The sequence below is a fragment of the Mobula hypostoma genome, chromosome 9, assembly GCF_963921235.1.
Source record: "Mobula hypostoma chromosome 9, sMobHyp1.1, whole genome shotgun sequence".
In the NCBI taxonomy this organism is placed as follows: domain Eukaryota; kingdom Metazoa; phylum Chordata; class Chondrichthyes; order Myliobatiformes; family Myliobatidae; genus Mobula; species Mobula hypostoma.
Window position 1 is genome coordinate 85,009,755 of NC_086105.1, and position 20,640 is coordinate 85,030,394.

Sequence of the window (20,640 nt, forward strand, 5' to 3'; positions counted from 1 at the left end):
CATTCAAGCAACACACATCAAAGTTGCTGGTGAACGCAGCAGGCCAACACACATCAAAGTTGCCGGTCCTGACGAAGGGTCTCGGCCCGAAACGTCGACTGTACCTCTTCCTAGAGATGCTGCCTGGCTTGCTGCTTTCACCAGAAACTTTGGTGTGTGTTGCTGGTCTCACTTTGTGTTTACTTTAAGTGAGGTGTGCACATATCACATGGTAGTGTGATCACATATTTATACATTAAACCCATAATTATTTAAATGAACAAGAATGCTTAATCAAACAAAATGTATACAAGATTGCTCAAATATTTTTACTGAATTCCACAATAGTATTCTTCATTTCTAATTCTGTATCTTCCCTCTATTCTGTGGCTGCACCGCATGGTCCTACACTCTCCAACTATAGAAAGCATCCTCCCCGCACTCACTCTATCTATGCCTTTCAATGTTCAATAGGTTTCAATGAAATCCCTCCTAATTCTTCTAACCTACAGTGATTATCAGCCCAAAGCCATCAAACACTTATACGTTAACCCTTTCGTTCCCAGAATCATTCTCATGATTCTTCCCTGGACTCTCTCCAACGCTAGCAGAACCTTTCTGAGATAAAGGGGCCAAAAGCTGCTCACAATACTCCAAGTGTGGTCTGACCAACGCTTATAAAACCTCAGCATTACATCCTTGCTTTTATATTCTAGTCCTCTCAAAATCAAGTTCAAGGTCAAGGTTAAATGTCATTCAACCACACATGAATACAGCCGAACAAGGGAAATCTTGCCCGACAAAGCTGTTAGAATTCTTCAAGGAAGTAACTAGCAAGGTGGACAAAGGAGAGGCAGTGGATGTCATTTACTTGGATTTTCAGAAGGCATTTGATAAAGGTACCAAACATGAGGCTGCTTAACAAGATAAAATCCTGCGGTGTTACAGGAAAGATACTGGCATAGATAGAGGAATGGCTGATAGGCAGGAAGCAGGGAGTGGAAATAAAAGGGGCCTTCTCTAGTTGGTTACCAGTGACTAGTAGTGTTACTCAGGGGTCAGTATTGGGACTGCTTCTTTTCACATTGTTTATCAATGATTTAGATAATGGAATTGATGGCTTTGTGGCAAATTTTGCAGATGATACGAAGATAGGTAGAGGGGTGGGTAGTGCTGAGGAAACAATGTGTTTGCAGCAGGATTTAGACAAATTGGAAGAATGGGCAAATATGTGGCAGATGGAATCCAAAGTCGAGGGATAGCCAAAGGCACCCACGTGGACCCCAGCCAAGCCTTCCTGTTTGTTGGCAACGTGGAACAGTCCATATTCTAAATGTAACACACTGGGAAAAGTTTCACTGCTAATGTAATGGTCTTTCTGTAGAAGCATGGTTAGAGAAAACAGGTGCTTTGGAATGTGAGCCATCCAAAGGCGGGAGGGTGTTTTTGTGGTGTGTGCCTAACACCCGTGTGATCTGGGTCTTTTGTTCACTGGGAGATGAAGAGAGAAGATGCCAGAGCAAAGCCATGACCTGATGAAGGCCGGGGAGATTGAAGGAGGATCGGTGAAGGGGAAACTGTGAGCCCCAACTTGTGCACATTAGATTGTTTCATCAAAATGGGCCCTTTTCTTTTTTTGCTTTATCTTCACTAACCCTGTAGTCAAATTAAGAATTACAGAGTTAAATCATTTAATTGTATGCGGTGTACTGTCTGTTATTTTGTGGTACTGATATGTAACAGGATTACAAGTCACGCAGTGCCCGCACAAACAGTGAAAATTTGACTTTCATACTATTCATACACAGTGCATCGAGGAAGGGCAAGGTAAAACATTAACAGAATCCAGAATAAAATGTAATAGCTACAGATGAAGTGCTGCGCAAGTAAGGTGCAAGATCATAAGACATAGGAGCAGAATTAGGCCATCTGGCCCATCGAGTCTGCTCCGCCATTCAGTCATGGCTGATCCTTTTTTTAAATCTCCTCAACCTCAGTTCCCGGCCTTCTCCCCGTAACCTTTGATGCCATGGCCAATCAAGAACCTATCAATCTCAATATCTGAAGAGGGGAAAGAGAGAATGTCCATGGTGGGTGAGGCCTTTATTATTCTGACTGCTTTACTGAGGCAGGGTCTATGTACAGACAGAGTCTATGGAGGAGAGGCTGGCTTCTGTGATGTGCTGTGCAAAGTTCACAACTCTCTACTATTTCAAGACAATGTGAGAGTTTTTAATAACATGAAAAACTGCAAATAAAGAAAACCAAAGTATAAAGATTTAGCACATTATATTAAGATAAAACATTATCAAAAGATTGCATTAACAAATTATTAACCTCATTCCTTTGCAGACACCATCTGCATTTGGTGCAGTGGGGGTGTTCTTGGACTCCAACATAAACCAAGAACTTCAGTCAAACACCACACTAACTTCTGCTCCTACAACCTGAAATGTTTCACTTTCCACAGACACTGCCTAACTTGCTGAGTAGTTCCAGAACATTGTTTCTGTTTAAGATGTCCAGGCATCTGCATTTAAAAAAAATGGCTAACATGAGAGGACACAGTTTTAAGGTGCTTGAAAGTAGCTACAGAAGAGATGTCAGGGGTACGTTTTTTTTTACGCAGAGAGTGGTGAGTGTGTGGAATGGGCTGCTGGCAACGGTGGTGGAAGCGGATATGATAGGGTCTTCTAAGAGACTTTTGGATAGGTACATGGAACTTAGAAAAATAGAGGGCTATGGGTAACCCTGGTAATTTCTAAGGTAGGGACATGTTCAGCACAACTTTGTGGGCCGAAGGGCCTGTATTGTGCTGCAGGTTTTCTATCTTTCTGTGAAGATAAATCCCGTCCTTTAAGATTTTTTTTCTTGTAGTTTCCCTACCACCAACATGGCTTATTTTGCTGTCATTCTCGACCAAAGGAAAAAAATTGGCTATCCTCCAATCAACTTGCACCTCACCTACGAGGAACAAAGATGCAAAACTGTCCAATAGATCCCAAGCAATCTCCTCTCATGTTTCCTTCCCCATAGCAATCCGGGGTACATCTAATCAAATTCAGTACTTCCTTCTTCTTAATTTTAAAATACTTGAATATGTTACTCTCTTGCTCCTTGAATGTGTCTTTCTTCTTAGTGAATAATGAGTACTTCCCAGTATCTGTTTCTATTTTTTTATTATTGATCACAAACAAACAAAATATATGAACATGAAACAGAATGCCTTTGCTTACGTTAATGGATTTATCTACTTCATTCATATCAGGCGCTTTGAAGAAAACAGCATTAATAGCTGTTTTATTTTAATCCAACTAACAGTAGGTCCAAAAGCGATTGAACTAACAGACTGACTGTTGCTACTGGTATAAACTGGCATTATTTTTCAAACATAAGGAGATAACTATAGTCATTAGTTGAGCATAAATGAGTCTTGCAATGGAGCACTCAAGCCTCAGTTCTGTTTTGATTAGGTGTTTAACGTAGATAGACCTTAAGTGCTTGTGGTGCATCTCAAACATTAATCTGGGTCACTTCCTGAAAAACACACTAATGAATGACTTATGTCTCTGAAATCACACTGTGCTTCAGCTTTTAACTGTAACTCTAGGGATTCAATGACCAACTCTAAAACCATAACTAGCCTTTAAATTTATCCATGACAATAAAGGACATAGCAAAAAGCTCCCAGCCATACAGCACCCCCTCAGTACTGAAGCATGAGCCAAACTTTTAGTACTCAAGTTGCTGGAGTGAGTGAGCCTGGGATGAGTGCACTGATGAGTAAGCCACAGTTAATGCCAACTGACTAATCACTGTGTGCAATGAACCAATCAAACTAATGTCATATGAACTGACATGGGCAGTTTAGATATATAGAAGAGTACATATTAGATAATAACAAAAGCAATTTAACTTACTAAAAAGCTGACAGCTGACAGCTACTACCCAGGTAATTGTGGGAAGATGTGGGGTTCCCCTGCAGGGGCAGGATTCCTGAAATTCTGCTCAGCTAATTGCTCCTCTGGACAATTATGCAGCAAGTGGAAACTTCCATACAATTCCCAGAACCAAGGCTTAGGCTGAGAAATCAGCCATATTATGTTAAGAGGAACAACAATTTTGGTGAGGCAGGCAAGTAATTGCAAGGTAATTTCCTTTTCTTCTAATTTTAAACTTAATGCAATAATTGTTTTACCAGCATCTATACAGTTTGCTCCACAGGATTTTTATAAAGTGTTTTGTAAATTTTTAGTAATATGAATCTTCACTTTTATTGATGATCCAGCAGTTGCCAGTGACCCGAAGGTTTGCTCTCAGTTCAGTGGGCATGGTCTGCCAGTGGCAACTGTAAGGTCCAGGCTGTACCAGCATTAATCATATCAGTTCACACATCAGCTCACCAATTCATGCATCAGTGCAGATATATCCCAAATAAAATTTCTCATTCAAATAATCCATAACAATACTGTGCAGAAATGTTCATTATCTATAGCATTTGAGGCACACTGTTTTTGTGAATTAATGAAAAATAATTGATGGTACTAGCAAACCTGATACTTTTAACATTTTGATTGTAACTCAGAATTTTGTGGCTGTCACAAATTTAAAAAATAATTATTTTTAATGCAAAACAATAGCTTGTTAATCTGACATACATTATAGGCTTTGTTCACAAAATGGTTTAATATCAACCTTTTCTGTTGCACATCAACAAACACTTAATCACAAAGGCACTGTCCCATTACAGCTTTAGTAGATTCTGTTTTTCATGCAAACTAATTGCAGGATTTGTCATTTCAGGCTTGAAGTAGCTTGTCAATGGAAATCAAATGCTCCCAAACATAATGTCACCAATACCTGAAAACACAGAAAAGTCATTTACATATGTGGGAGTACAGTGGGTGGTAATTAAGGATGGTAGTTCACTGTAGGGCACATTGTACATCAAATCTGTCTGTCCGTAATTCAAGACCACGATACTCCCACGTTCATTTTTATTTCTATTCACTTGCACCTTAAAGAAGAAATTTTAGCAGTGCACTTATAAAAAATATTAACTTGATTTCTTTTCTAGCTATTATGCTGAGATTATCAGATTGCTGTCTTTGAACGGTGCATACATTTATTTAGAGACACAGCACAGAATAGGCTATTCTGGCCCTTCGAACTGCACTGCCCAGCAATCCCTGAAAACTCCGATTTAATCCTAACCAAATCAAGGGATAATGTACAATGACTAATTAACTTAGCTGGTACGTGTATGGAAATAACCTGAAAGCTGACAAATTCCATGGGGAGGACTGAGGGCCCATGGAGACTGCTTACAGAGGATGGTGGGATTGAACACTGAACTCTGACACCCACCCTAAACTGTAATAACGTCACTCTAACCATTACGCTACTGTGCATCCCAAATACATGGCTAAGCATGGATTGTGGAATAATCCACCACATGAAAAACTCACTCCTTGAACATTAAAATCAGTACTTTTAGTCACAGTGTCTGTTCCTATTGTATCTGCTTCACTATGCAAGGATAAGCAATGTGCTGCTGCTAATTCTTTAGTGGCTCCAATCCCATTTTGTCTGCAACTTCCTTCTGAGTTAACATGCGCATGGCTACATTCACCCACTACAATAATGAAAAATAAAACTATCAGAGATAGAGTAGAATAATATTAGCTCACCAAAACAAATGAGATTCCTGGGCCTTTTGTTTTGCTACTCTTTCATACTGTTCCATAACCTACTTATGTTTCCAAATAATGTGTCCAAAATAGCTGGGTTTTTTTCTTCAGAGTAGGAGATGTTGGCCATTGTGCCCTGTCCTACCCTTTCTCAAGTGGAACCCCAGGCTGCCTCTGGTTTCTTTTCAAAAACGTTGGGCTGAGTACTAGAACTCAGTCCAGTAACCAGAATCTGAGCTCATCCTAGCTTCACATCCACACACAAACAAAGTTCTACTGTCAACAATCATCACTATAGGGTGAATATTATGTAGAAAAAAAAATTACCAAAATCTTCACTATCTTTCGTGGCCCAGCAGATACAATAATGCTGCAGTAGCTGCTGTAAAAGCTCCTTCTCATCCAAGAATTCGAGTTGCTCTATCCTAGGGAAAATCAATAAGGTTAGGAGAAACAGTCTAATCTAAAACAGTGAAGTTACTCAAGCAACACACATCAAAGTTGCTGGTGAACGCAGCAGGCCAGGCAGCATCTCTAGGAAGAGGTACAGTTGATGTTTCAGGCCGAGACCCTTTGTCAGGACGTCCTGACGAAGGGTCTCGGCCTGAAACGTCGACTGTACCTCTTCCTAGAGATGCTGCCTGGCCTGCTGCGTTCACCAGCAACTTTGATGTGTGTTGCTTGAGCTTCCAGCATCTGCAGAATTCCTGTTGTTTGCACAGTAAAGTTACTGAATGGATGAACTAATCCATGGTTTAAAAGTACTCTTGCACTGGATGTAATAATAACAAGGCAGTATCTAGCACCAACATTAGTGAAAGTGGAAACTCAGGGAACTCTAACCCCAAGGCCATCATAACAAAAGCAATAATAGGCTAGTAAAATTTAGAGATACCGCACGGTAATAAGCTCTCCTGACCCAAAGGGCCTGTTCTGCTCAATTACACCTATGTCACCATTAACATACTAACCTGTACATCTTTGGTATGTGGGAAGAAACTGGAGTACCTGCAAGAAACCTAGACAGTCATGGGGGGAAACCATACAAACTCCTTATAGACAACAGCGGAATTGAATCCAGGTCACTGGCGCTGTAATCACGCAATGTTAACTGTTACACTATACCTAATTGCTTTAGGTAAATGCCTCTATTTATGGGCTTTACATTCTGTAAAGGGTGTTGGTGCCAGTGCTTTTATGAAGGACCTTCTACCTGAAGCATTAACTGTTTCTCTCTCAACAGATGCTGCCCAACCTGCTGAATGTTACTGGCATTTTGTGATTTGATTCAGATTTTCAGCATTTAAAGTCCTGTGAAAAAAAGCCCTACAAAAAAAAGCATCCACGTTAAATGTACCTTTGAACATCTACTTGTGGTAAGCTGTTATAAACAGTCATCATATCCAAGGCATTCACATTGTCCCAACCATTCAAAAGAAACCGGTTCTTCTGTGAAGGAAGAATAATTTGATGAGATGCAGTTACACTTCCTATTAACAAAGCTATTCAATATTTAGGAACAGATGGGAACAGAACTGATAGCGGGCAAAACTTTTGGGAATAGTGACCATAACACATTAATTAGTTATGAGTAAGGATTAAAAATCAGATCTTGTGTGAAAGTACTAAGTGGGGAAGGGGAAATTACAGAGCTAAGGTGGCATTGATTGGGAGCACTCAGACTGGACCCTTGCAGAATATAAAATAGTAGGCGAAAAGGAAGGCCAAAGGGGTCCATGAAATATCTTTGGTCAGCAGGATCAAGAAGAATTCTAAGGCATTTTATACTTAGGAAAAACAGGATAACTAAAGGAGAGGGTAGGTCAATTTAAGAATGAAGGAAGGAATTTGTGCTTAGAGTGGTAAGTGGCTGAGGTACGAAACGAGTACTTTATGTTGTGCTGTGTTGATGTTTACAGAGGAGGATTTGGATGATAGTGAAAGCAGAATGGGAAATGCTAATGTACTGCGGCATTTCAAAATTAAAAAGATAGTACTGATTAAGGTGAGTAAGTTCCCAGGGGCCCTGATCCCAGATGGCATTTATCCCAGAACACTGGAAGGAACGAGTGAAATTACTGGGGTTTTGACAAAATCTTTAGTGTCTTTACTAGCAACAACTGAGGTCCCAGAGGTCTGGAGAGTAGCAAATGTTGTGCCTTTGTTCAAGAATGAAATAGGGATAATCTCAGTAGTAATAATAAAGTACAGAGCAGCAGGATACAATACAACCAATGGATGAATGTGATACATACAAGTATCTAGGATATCAACATGCAAAGAAAATAGATCACTGCACAATAAAGTGAAAACTTTTGACAGAATTTACTTCAAGGCTTAAGAAAATCTACCAAATATAACAAAGGCAATAAACACTTTTGCTATACCCACAATAATATATTCTTTTGAGTAATATCTTGATCTGAAACTGATCTGAAAAATTTACAATGAAGAATATGAACTGAAATGGCAAGTTGTAGAAAACACTGTACACTCGAATGTACTTCGATTTACAATACCTCGGACAGAAGGAGAAAGAGGAATAATGGACAAGAAAACATTACACTACAGTCAAATAAAACTTTTAAGGATATATCTTCATCAACAAAAAGATGATTTAACAATATAGAGAAACAAATACAATTCTGATAAGTACACACCAGTAAACATAAATGAAAGCACATCCCAGAAAAATGAAGAAATTATCACTTTAGAAGAAAAAGTTAACCAATGGAAGAGCATGACGCTCCATGATCTGAGCAGACTAGATGTTGACAAGGTGGTATCGAATGCTTGACTCAGAGTTGGAGACCTCTTCCAGAAACAGAGGGGTTCCCTGTGGCAATGCAGGACCAGGTGGTTCACACAAAAAATGATCAAAAATACATAATAAAAGATAACAAATGCACAAAACGCCAAGAGAAACTAGATAAAATCCTACACATTACAGCATCTTACAGCAGTTTAACTCAATTTGATTACTTATACAGGCACAATCAAATGGCAAACATCATTCACCAAGATCTTGTTTTAAAATACAAACTCATAAAAAACACCATACCCTACTATAGATACAAGCCTGATCTAGTTTTAGAGTCAGAATCCCACAAACTGTATTATGACCAATCCATTATTAGATAGGGTAATCCATAATAATACTTCAGATGTAATATTACAGGATAAACAAGCAAGAACATCTTACATAATAGATACAACCATTCCAAACACACATAACATATAGAAATCAGTAAGTGAAAAACACCAGAAATATGATGAATTAAAAGAGGAAATTGAAAGACTATGGAATATGAACAAGGTATACAATGGTAATATCATTCCAAAATCACTACACAATAGCATTAAAGAATTAGCTCTATGCGGCAATATTTACGTAAATCACCAGAAACCCACAATACTAAAATATCACTAGAATATTCCGAAAGTTCCTCACAATTAAGAAATGAGCGTGCTTGACTATGCCTGTATCTCAAGCTTTACTAGCTTCAGATGAGAAAAAATAAAAATATAACGATAATAATAATAGTTATAGAGCTGTTTTCATCCAAATGATATAGTTCAAAGTGTTTTACAATGGGATAAAGTTTAAAATATACATATAAAAGACAAAATTATATTAATTAAAAGCAAGATTAAATAAATATGTTTTGAGCTGGTGTTTAAAAGTGGAGTTTGCGCCCTTTTTAGTTTTAGGTATTCAGTTCCACAGTTTAGTAGTGCAGTTAAAAAACTTGACCTGCTAATTTTCTTTTGAGGGAGATCATTTAAATTTAAGTTTAAGAGACGGGCAGAAGACCTGGGAGCTCATGCTCAAACAAAAATGATTCTGTGATGTACCCCAGTCCCAGACCATTAAGAGCTTTAAAAACAATTAAGAGAGCTTAAAAATCAATTCCAAAAGGTACAGGAAGCTAATGCAGAGTACTTAGGAGAGGAGTGATATGTTCCCTCATCCAGGTTTTAGTTAAGACTCTAGCAGCAGAATTCTGAATGAGTTAAATGAGTAGATTGCTTTGGAAGGCCAATATAAAGTGTATTGCAGCAATCTACTCTATTCGATACAAAGCCATAAATTAATTTTTCAGCATGGTTGCGTAACAGAAATGGACGAAGCTCTGAAATATTTCTAAGTGTAGAAATGATACTTTGGTCACTTTCATTATGTGGGATTTAAAATTCAAATCTGAATCAAGGGTAACACCTAGTTTTGTTACTTCTGATTTTACAAGGGGAGCCAAGTTCCCAAGTTTATCTCATTTGGCTACGAGATCAACTAAGAGTTTTATCTTAATTTAGTTTTAGTAAATTATTGCTCATCCATTTGTTTATTGTAGCTGTACCAGAAGTTGGCCTCTCTGGTATTCTAGTCCAGTGAACCTCATGTCAATGGTAGGGAAGGCATTGGGGAGGACAATGAAGGATGGGGTTTATGTACATCCACAAAGGCATGACTGTCTAGAGACAGTCAGCATGGATTTGCGCAGCGAAGAGCAGGTCTTGCCTTACAAATTCGAACAAGTTTTATGTGGAGCTAACAAAGGAGCTTGATGAGAGTAAGGCAGTAGACAAGGTCCCCATTGGTAGTCTGATTCAGAAGATAAAGATGTATGGCATCTTGGGTGCATTGCAAATTTGTATTTGGAACTGCCTTGCCCACAAAAGACAAAGTAGGGGTGGAACACTGTTATTCTGGCTGCAGAACATGACCAGTGATTTTATTTACAGATACAGCACAGTAACAGGCTATTCATGTTCGACTAGTCTGTGCTGCACAATTACATCCATATGACCAATTAACCTACAAATTCATAAGTCTTTGGAATGTGGGAGGAAACTGGAGCACCAGAAGGAAATCCACACAGTCACAGGGAGAACGTACAAAGGAAATTACAGTGTCATAGTTGCAATTCAAGTGCACTGATATACAAATATCAAAACAGAAGTAAGAAAGAATAAAAATTAAGTTTCCTCAAACAGTCTAACAGGAGTACAACTTCCCCTGCTATAGGTTGACTCACTATAGAGCCTAATAGCTGAGGGTAAGAATGACCTCATATAGCGCTCCTTATGAACAGTGCGGTTGTCTTAGTCTATCACTAAAAGTGCTCCTCTGTTCAGCCAAGGTGGTATGCAGAGGGTGAGACACATTGTCCAGAATTGCCAGGGTTTTCCGCAGGGTCCTTTAGAAACATAGAAAACCTACAGCACAATACAGGCCCTTCGGTCCACAAAGCTGTGCCAAACATGTCCTTACCTTAGAACAACCTAGGTTTACCCATAGCCCTCTATTTTTCTAAGCTCCATGTATCCATCCAGGAGTCTCTTAAAAGACCCTATGGCTTCCACCTCTACCACCACCGCCGACAGCCCATTCCATGCACTCACCACTCTCTGTGTAAAAAACTTACCCCTGACATCTGACCTACTTCCAAGCACCTTAAAATTATGCCCTCTCATGCAAGCCATTTCAGCCCTGGGAAAAAGCCTCTGACTATCCACATGATCAATGCCTCTCATCATCTTATACACCTCTATCAGGTCACCTCTCATCCTCTGTTGCTCCAAGGAGAAAAAGGCCAAGTTCGCTCAACCTGTTCTCATAAGGCATGCTCTCCAATCCAGGCAACATCCTTGTACATCTCCTCTGCACCCTTTCTATGGTTTCCATGTCCTTCCTGTAGTGAGGCAACCAGAATTGAGCACAGTACTCCAAGTGGGGTCTGACCAGGGTCCTGCATAGCTGCAACATTATCTCTCGGCTCTTAAACTCAATCCCACGATTGATGAAGGCCAATGCACTGCATGCCTTCTTAACCACACAGTCAACCAGCGCAGCAGCTTTGAGTGTTCTATGGACTCAGACCCCAAGATCCCTCTGATTCTCCACACTGCCAAGTGCCTTGCCATTAATACCATATTTTGCCATCATATTTGGCCTACCAAAATGAACCACCTCACACTCATCTGGGTTGAACTCCAGCTGCCACTTCTCAGCCCAGTTTTGCATCCTATTATTTACATCATATTTGTTCTACTATAGCCTCCAGTGTGTCCAGTTTGACTCCAGTCCAGAGACAGTATTTCTAATCAGTTTATTGAGCCTGTTGGCATCACCCGTGTTGATGCCATTGCCCAGCACACCACTGCATAAAAGATTGTACTGGCGACAAAAGACTGGTAGAATATGTGAAGGAGAGGCCTGCATACTCCAAAGGACCTCAGTCTCCTCAGGAAGTAGAGGCAACTCTAGCCCGTCTTGTACACAGCCTCTTTGTTGGTGCTCCACTCAAGTCTGTCATCCAGGTGCACCCCCAGCTACTTGTAGGTCCTCACCACATCCACATCCTCACCATCAACAATAACAGGGAGCATTGCATGATTAGTCTTCCTAATGTACGATACAACTCTGATATTTGTCTACTGCAGACAGCCGTTAAATACAGGAAGACCACGGGGGTTGATGAAAGAAAAGACATCAACTCCCCCCCCCACACAAAAAGCAAAATCAGCAAAGGAAAAAAGACAACATTCTGCTGGGATTGGTGCTGGGGTTTCTGCTTTATTAATGATTTGAATGAAATGTTGACAGGTATATGAGCATACTAGTACGTTAAGTTCAGTGCTGTTGTGGACAGTGTAAAGGTCTATCAGTAAGTACATTGGGAAATAGATCAATTAGATATGGGTAGAGAAGTAGCAGATAGATTTTAATCTGGGGGGACTTCCGGTAGCGCTCATGGAGTGAAGTCGCGTTCTTGACTCGCTCCATTACCTCTGAGTTTTTTTTCTCTATGGTCAGCTATACTTTAATTAACTATTAAGGCATCAATTTTTACAATACTTTGAATTAAACTGAATTCTCTGACAATTGGATGATACTTAGATCTGCTATGTCTAAGAACGGGAAAAACGGCAAGGATGGTAAACCTCCGGTTAAACCGAAAGCTACGGATCTCCCCCCGACTGAATCACCGGTGACTTTGAAAGCGATATCGGAGTTAATTCAGAGGGAAATTTCAACCTCTGTTAGGGAGATGATTCGTACGGAAATTGCAGGCTCTGTTAAAGACCTGATTCATACGGAAATCTCAACTAATTTCCAGAAAATTGCCGATTTAATGGATAAGATGCAAACATGTATTGCGGAACATCAGTCGGCTATATCTGATCTTCAAAAATTCGCGCAACAAAGTGAGCTTAAGATGGGGAAAATCGAAGAAACAATTAATGTAATGAAGAAGAAACTTGACTTTTTGACTTTTAAAAACTCTGACTTGGAATCTAGAATGCGACGGCAGAATTTACGAATGATTGGCGTGAGGGAAGCTGTTGAAGCCAATAACCCCATGAAATATTTCTCTCAACTTTTAAAAGATGCATTCCCTACTGTATTTCCTGACCAACCACCGCTACTGGATCGTGTTCACAGAATCCCATCATACTCGTCTAGGTCAGATAGACCTAGGCATGTTATTTTACGTTTTCATTATTTTCAAGACAAGGAGAGACTGTTTCGATTCGCTCGATCTAAAGGTTTCATTGATTTTTCGGATCTTAAGTTCCGATTCGTGGAAGATTTCAGTAAACCAATCTGGGACCAACGGGTCCGTTACAGATCCGTGATGTCGGAATTCTATAAGATGGATTTAAGACCAGCGCTGCTGTACCCTGCACGTCTAAGGATTCGCATGTTAGATGGAGCCCTTCGTTTTTTTGATTCTCCATCAGATGCCCAGAGTTATCTGGATCAACTTTCATCTTCAACATCTTAATTGCCTTTTTTTAATTATCTCCGTTGATCGGAGGCTGTGAATTGGTTGGTTTTAACTTTTTCGTGCCCTATCTGGGCAGAAAAGTTTATTTTTGATTTCTTAATATGGCTGCTAAACTTTCTTTTTAACTGCGTCATTTCTTTCTTTTCCCAGGGGATTCTGGGTGGTTACTTCCCTTTTGTCATCTTACGTATTTCCTGTGTGGCCTTAAATTTTGTAGTTTTTTTAAAAATTTTATTCTGTTTTGCTTTTTATAACCACTTTATGTTAATAATCCTATTTTTTTTGTTGCTGTGTCTATTCATGAGTTTGAGGTTTATTGTGGTTTTTTTTAATATATATTTTCCGGCTTTTGTTCTGTTCTGTGTGTATTTTAATTGAGCTAACTTTTTTTTACTTATTTTTTTACTGTTTTACAATTAGCTGATCCTTTTTATATTTATACCTTTTTTTTAGGGAGCGTATACCGGAAGTCATGGGGGTAGTTTTAGCGCTTGCTTCTTTCTGGCGGGTCTGCTTTAGATTTTGCCTTGGGGTCTTGGGGTGGGGGGTGGGGGGAGGGGCTTCACGTTTTAGTTTGTTTCTCTTTGGGCTATATACATTATTGAAGTACTGGTTGCGTCCTTTTCCCCGGTATCTTTTGTATGTTCTGTTTCCTCTCCGGGTTTGTGGGTCGCGCCTATTGTCAATCCTCCTTGTTGTGGGTTGACTTTAGGATTTATGGAGTCTATTATTAATTTTGTCTCCTGGAATACTAATGGTCTTAATCATCCTATTAAAAGGAAAAAAGTTTTTAAAGTGTTCCGGAGACTTAAAGCACAAATTTTATTTTTACAAGAGACCCATGTACGGAGGGGGGACAGACTACGTTTTTTCAAATTCTGGAAGGGACAACAATTTCATTCGAACTCCAATGCTAAGATTCGAGGCGTCTCTATTTTTATAGATTCCTCAGTTACTTTTATACAACAGGATATTATCTCTGATCCGAATGGTAGATTTTTATTGGTTAGTGGTTTACTATTTAATAAAAAAGTAGTTTTGGTTAATGTTTATGCTCCTAATATGGATTGTCCGGAATTTTATAAATCATTGTTTGATCAGTTTCCGAATTTGAACGAGTTTTCATTGATTTGGGGCGGAGATCTTAATACCTGTTTATCTCCAGCTTTGGACCGTTCGGCTCCTTTACGGACTTTACCTAATAAATCTGCAAATTTGATTAATTTTTTCCTTTCTGATTCTGGGTCGACGGACATTTGGCGTTTTCTGCATCCTCAGGAAAAAGATTTTTCCTTCTTTTCACATGTTCATCATTCCTATTCAAGAATTGATTATTTTTTCATTGATTCTCGTCTCATTCCTTCAGTGATTAAATGTGATTATGATTCTATAACCATTTCGGATCATGCTCCACTTAAGCTTTCTATTAAAATTATGGCCAATATACCAAACAATAGACAATGGCGTTTTAATTCGCTGTTGCTTCAGGACTCGGACTTTGTTAATTTTATGAATGAACAGATTGAGCTTTTTTTTACAATTAACCATACAGAAGATATTTCGGTTAACACTCTTTGGGACACTTTTAAAGCCTATATTCGGGGTCAGATTATTTCGTATTCCGTTGCTTTGAGGAAGAAACAGAAGCAGGAGGAGATGGCAATTGTGGACAAGATTAAAGAAATTGATAAGAAATATGTTATGGCTCCTTCTGAGGAGCTATACAAACAAAGAACTGAACTTCAAATGGAACACAGTTTACTACTCTCGTCCTCGATTGTAAACCAATTAAAGAAAACAAGAAGTGATTTTTATGTTCACAGTGATAAAATTGGCAAGCTGCTGGCTAATCAATTGAAATCTAATTATGTTAAATCTCAAATCAATCAGATTTATAACCAAAATGATCGATTGATATTGGATCATGTGGGGATTAATCAAACCTTTTGTGATTTTTATTCTTCTTTATATCAATCAGAGTCTCCTCGAGATTCTAAATATATGAATGATTTTTTAGATAAGTTAGACTTCCCTCAGATTTCACAGGATATGTCTTCTTTATTAGATACTTCCATTACAATGGATGAGATTAAGAATGTTATTTTTTCTATGAATCTGGGGAAAGCTCCTGGCCCTGATGGGTTTACCGTTGAATTTTATAAATGTTTTGCTTCTTTATTGATTCCTTGGCTCTATAAGGTTTTTGAGGCTTCTTTGAAACTTGGTAAACTTCCTGAATCTTTTAATAGAGCATCAATTTCTTTAATACTAAAGAAGGATAAAGACCCTGCTCAATGTGCATCTTATAGACTAATATCTTTATTAAATGTTGATTCTAAAGTTTTTTCTAAGTTATTAGCAAATAGACTAGAAAAAGTACTTCCTTCTATTATTTCGGAAGACCAAACGGGTTTTATTAAAGGTCGTTACTCTTTTTATAATATTCGTACATTGTTAAATATCGTTTATACTCCCTCACAAAATGTTCCTGAGTGTGTTATTTCTTTAGATGCCGAGAAAGCTTTTGATAGAGTAGAATGGCCTTATTTATTTAAGGTGCTTGAAATGTTTAATTTTAGCTTGAAATTTATATCCTGGATTAAACTGTTATATCATTCCCCTGTAGCCTCGGTTCGTACTAACTCTTTAAACTCACCTTTTTTTCCTCTCTTTCGTGGTACTCGACAAGGCTGTCCTCTTAGTCCCCTATTATTTGATATTGCATTAGAACCTCTTGCAATTGCTATTCGAGAATCTTCAAATATTACTGGGATAACTCGGGGATTAAAGTCCCATAAATTATCACTCTATGCTGATGATTTACTTTTATATATTTCTAATCCTGAGAGATCCATTCCTGCTGTTTTAGAGTTATTAGCACAATTTGGTCTTTTCTCAGGTTATAAATTAAATCTTAGTAAGAGTGAACTTTTTCCGATTAATAAACATCTTCCCTTATATTATAAATTTCCATTTAAATTGATTAATAATTACTTTTCATATCTTGGGATTAAAATTACTTGTAAACATAAAGATTTATTTAAGACTAACTTTTTACCATTAATAGACCATATTACTCAACTTTCATCTAAATGGTTTCCCTTATATTTAACTTTGATTGGTCGTATTAATGCAGTTAAGATGTTTTTTTTGCCAAAATTTTTATATGTGTTTCAGGCATTACCAATTTTCGTTCCTAAATCTTTTTTTGATAAAGTTGACTCTAAAATTTCTTCATTTATTTGGCAGAATAAGAATCCGAGACTGGGTAAAATACATTTACAGAAAGCTAAGAGAGATGGAGGTTTAGCATTACCTAACTTTAGATTTTATTATTGGGCTATTAATATTCAACATATGAAATTTTGGTTACTTGACCGGGACATACTATCTATTCCTAAATGGGTAGCATTGGAATTACAATCTGTTCAGGGTTATACACTTGGTTCTATTTTAGGTTCCTCTCTTCCTTTTGATTCGAAACGCCTTAAGCAGGTCTCTAACCCGATAGTTAAATATGCTTTGCGCATTTGGTTTCAATTCAGAAAATTTTTTGATCTTAATCAATTCGGGTTAGCGATTCCTATTTTAGGTAACATATTTTTTCCTCCCTCTTTTACGGATCGCGCTTTTCAAACTTGGAAGACTAAGGGTATTTTACGGTTTTTGGATTTATTTTTAGATGGTTCCCTTATGTCTTTTGAACAATTATCTAATAAATATAACTTATCAAGAATACATTTTTTTAGATATTTACAAGTTAGAAATTTCCTAAGTACTATACTTTCTTCCTTTCCAATGCTTCCTCCTATATATATTTTAGATTCGATAATTAACCTTAATCCATGTCAGAAAGGTGCATCGGCTATGATTTATAATATTATTATGAAACTTAGGAAAGCTCCATTTGATAAGATTAGGGTAGATTGGGAACAGGAATTGGGGCTTACCATTTCTGTGGATGATTGGGGGCAGATTTTACAATTAGTCAATACTTCCTCTATTTGTGCTAAACATTCCCTAATTCAATTTAAAGTGGTTCATAGAGCACATATGTCCAAAGATAAGTTAGCGCGTTTTTACTCGCATATTAATCCTTTCTGTGATAGATGTTCGGGGCAGATAGCCTCTTTAACTCATATGTTTTGGTCTTGCCCTACTTTGGAAACTTTTTGGAGAGATATTTTCAATATTATTTCTAAGGTATTAAATATAGATATCTCTCCTCACCCTATTACTGCTATCTTTGGACTACCTAAAATTTCTAGTAATCTTTCCCCTTCAGCCCGTAGAATGATTGCATTTCTTACTTTAATGGCGAAAAGATGTATTTTACAACATTGGAAAGAGCTTAATGCTCCAACTACCTTTTTTTGGTTTTCTCAGACGATTTTATGTTTGAATTTGGAGAAAATTAGAAGTAACCTTTATGATTCTTCATTTAAATTTGAACAGATTTGGGGACCTTTTATTCGATATTTTCATTTAATGTAATATTTACCCTTCTTGTTTTTTTTTCACTGTTTTTAATGGAGGTCGGGATTGAGGACGTGATTTTAAGTTTAACTCTGTTTGGTTTCAAGTTAGCCCATTGCTTTGCCTTGCTTTTAGTTAGCTGCACGGTGGGTTTTTTTTTGGGGGTTTTTTTTTCTTTTTTTTCCATTGATATATATAAAATTTAGTATACTATTATGTTATCTTGGTTTCTTATGCTTAAATTACATTGTTTGTAGTATTTTCTTTTTGGTATTGTTATCTTTTGGAATTTTATTATACTTTAACATTGTATTAATGTTTATATGGCTTACCTTTTTTGTATACTTACTCAATAAAAAGATTTAAAAAGAAAGAATCTGGGCAAATGTGAGGTGTTGCACCTTGGTGGTACAAATGGAAGAAGTATTGATGGTAGGACCCTTAATAGCACTGAGGTATGAAGGGCTATTGGGGTCCAGGCTCGTAGTTCAGTGAAAGTGACTAACCAAGTGGATAAGGTGGTAAAGAAGACACATGGTTATGTTTGCCTTTATTTGTGGGAGTGTTTAGTATAAGAGTAAGGAAGTCATGCTGCAGTTATGTAAAACTTCAGTCAGATCACACTCAGAGTGCTGTGTACAGTTCTGGTAGCCTCACTATAGCAAGGATGTAGAGAGGGTGCAGAAGAGATTACCAGGATGCTGCCTGGATTTGAAGGTATGCGCTACAAGGGGAGGTTGTATAAACCTGGTTTGTTCTCTCCAGATAGTCGGATGCTGATGGGAGACCACACAGAGGTTTTTTAAATTGAGAAACAATATACAGGGTTTGTTGTTGTTGCTTTTCACACCTTGTGGTGCACTGGGCAGCACTTTTGCTGTTTCCGTAGCACTTGACTGTTTTTTAAGAGACCGAGTTGCTAGCTTGACGCTCAACCCAGCAGAGATGAAAAGCATGCAAGGAGCTAGCTGGATTTGAACTCGGACCATTCACCTCAAAGACCGGTGTTGATGCCACTACACCACTAGACAGCTAAATATATTGGGTACACAATCAGAATCTTTTCCTCAGGGTAGAAATATCAAACTTCAGAGGATATGCTTTTAAGGTTGGCGGGGGAATAGAAGCTAAAAGGTGATATGAGGACCAAGTTCTGCTTTTTCTTAAAAAAAAGGGCAGTAGGTGCATAGAACAGGCTACCAGCGGTAATCGTGGTATCAGGAAGTTTGGTAGAATCTTAGAGACTTTCAGATAGACACATAAATACGAAAGGAATGGAAAGATATGCATGACACATAGGAGGAGGACATTTAATATAAACTGGCAACAAAATTGACAGAGATTCCCAAAATAAATAATGTCCAGTGCTGTACTATAATATGGCTGCAAAATTATCTAAAATGTAATTAAAGAACATTTGTATTTGAACATCCTATCCTGTTACTCAAAATGCCTTTATTTTGGAGTGTATTAACAAATTCTAGGCATTCTGTGAGAAAAATATACAATACATACTAGTAAGATAAATGATGATTGTTTTGGACCATGGTGTTGGAGCAATGTTGGCCCACAGATAAAGGGAACTTCCTATTCTTGTTCAAGTTGTACCATGAGATCTTTACAAACATATCTGAATAGATCTGTCCCACTGATGATCTTGTCATCAAATGATTTTACATGATTTTAAAAATGCAAGATGCATGTTATTGTTACGGATTCTGCCTATCAGCACTTAATAATGAAAGTATATCAAAACTGCCCTTGGTTGATGCAAATATTAAACAACAAAGCTGTACAAACCTGCGTCTCCAGAGTGTGACAGACATCAACTCCTGCAAGGTTGCACTGCCGTCGCTGTAGATTTTCTATCATCACCTGGCCAAAGCGATCAGTCATATTCACCTGAAATATTTGAAATGAGAACATTATTTATAATGAACCAGTGACTTCAAAGCTAGAAACATTACAACCTGCTCTGGCAGAAAAGATTAAGTTCGTTTGACTATCAGTAACATGAACAATGGAAAAATATTGTTGATTCATGCTGCATAGCAATAAACCCTTCAGCCACCAAGGCTGTGCCTACAAAATGTGTGCGCGCACACACACACACACACACACACACACACACACACAGAGACACACACACACACACAACTAGTCCTCCACTAACCCAATTTATTCTCCCCACAAACCATCAGCTCCTCCCAGATTCTACCACTCACCTACACGAGGGGTAGCAGCAATTAACCTACCAGCCTCTAGGTCTTTGGGATGTGAGAGAAAACCGGAGCACCCAGGGAAATTTCACACGGACACAGGGAGAATACCAAATTCAACACAGAGAGCATTGGAAATCAGGATTGACATTGGGTCTCTGAAGCAGGGAGGCAGCAGAACTGCTAACAGTAGCATTTGCCATCCATACACTATTAGATTAGGTTAGATTAGATTAGACTACTATAGTTAGTCCCTGATTTGCATTTTGAGTTCTGATCCTCAGAGTTGCAGTGATCCTGCAAACTAACTTCTCTGCAAGTCAAGAACATCTGTTTTCTATAGCCATGAATATATAATTCCTACAACACTTGCTATAATTCTTCTATTTCATTGAATAAACACCCTAGCACTACAATAATTAAACTAATGATATAGATAATGTTTCCACTCATTAATGAAACACTTTATTATGAATAGTACTA

General features: G+C 38.1%; 1 protein-coding gene across 5 annotated transcripts in view; it reads right to left on the reverse strand.

The window, feature by feature from the left end:
* Positions 1-2,244: 2,244 nt before the first annotated feature.
* lcmt1 (leucine carboxyl methyltransferase 1) overlaps positions 2,245-20,640 on the reverse strand; it is a 133,234-nt gene continuing 114,838 nt past the window's right edge. For all 5 annotated transcript variants that reach the window (XM_063058571.1, XM_063058570.1, XM_063058569.1 and 2 more), the window contains exons 9-12: positions 19,739-19,840; positions 7,027-7,118; positions 5,997-6,094; positions 2,245-4,839 (exon numbers count right to left, since the gene is read on the reverse strand). In XM_063058571.1, the coding sequence (XP_062914641.1) occupies positions 4,808-4,839; positions 5,997-6,094; positions 7,027-7,118; positions 19,739-19,840 (324 nt within the window). In that variant the 3' untranslated portion in view covers positions 2,245-4,807. The remainder of the gene's footprint in view (positions 4,840-5,996; positions 6,095-7,026; positions 7,119-19,738; positions 19,841-20,640) is intronic.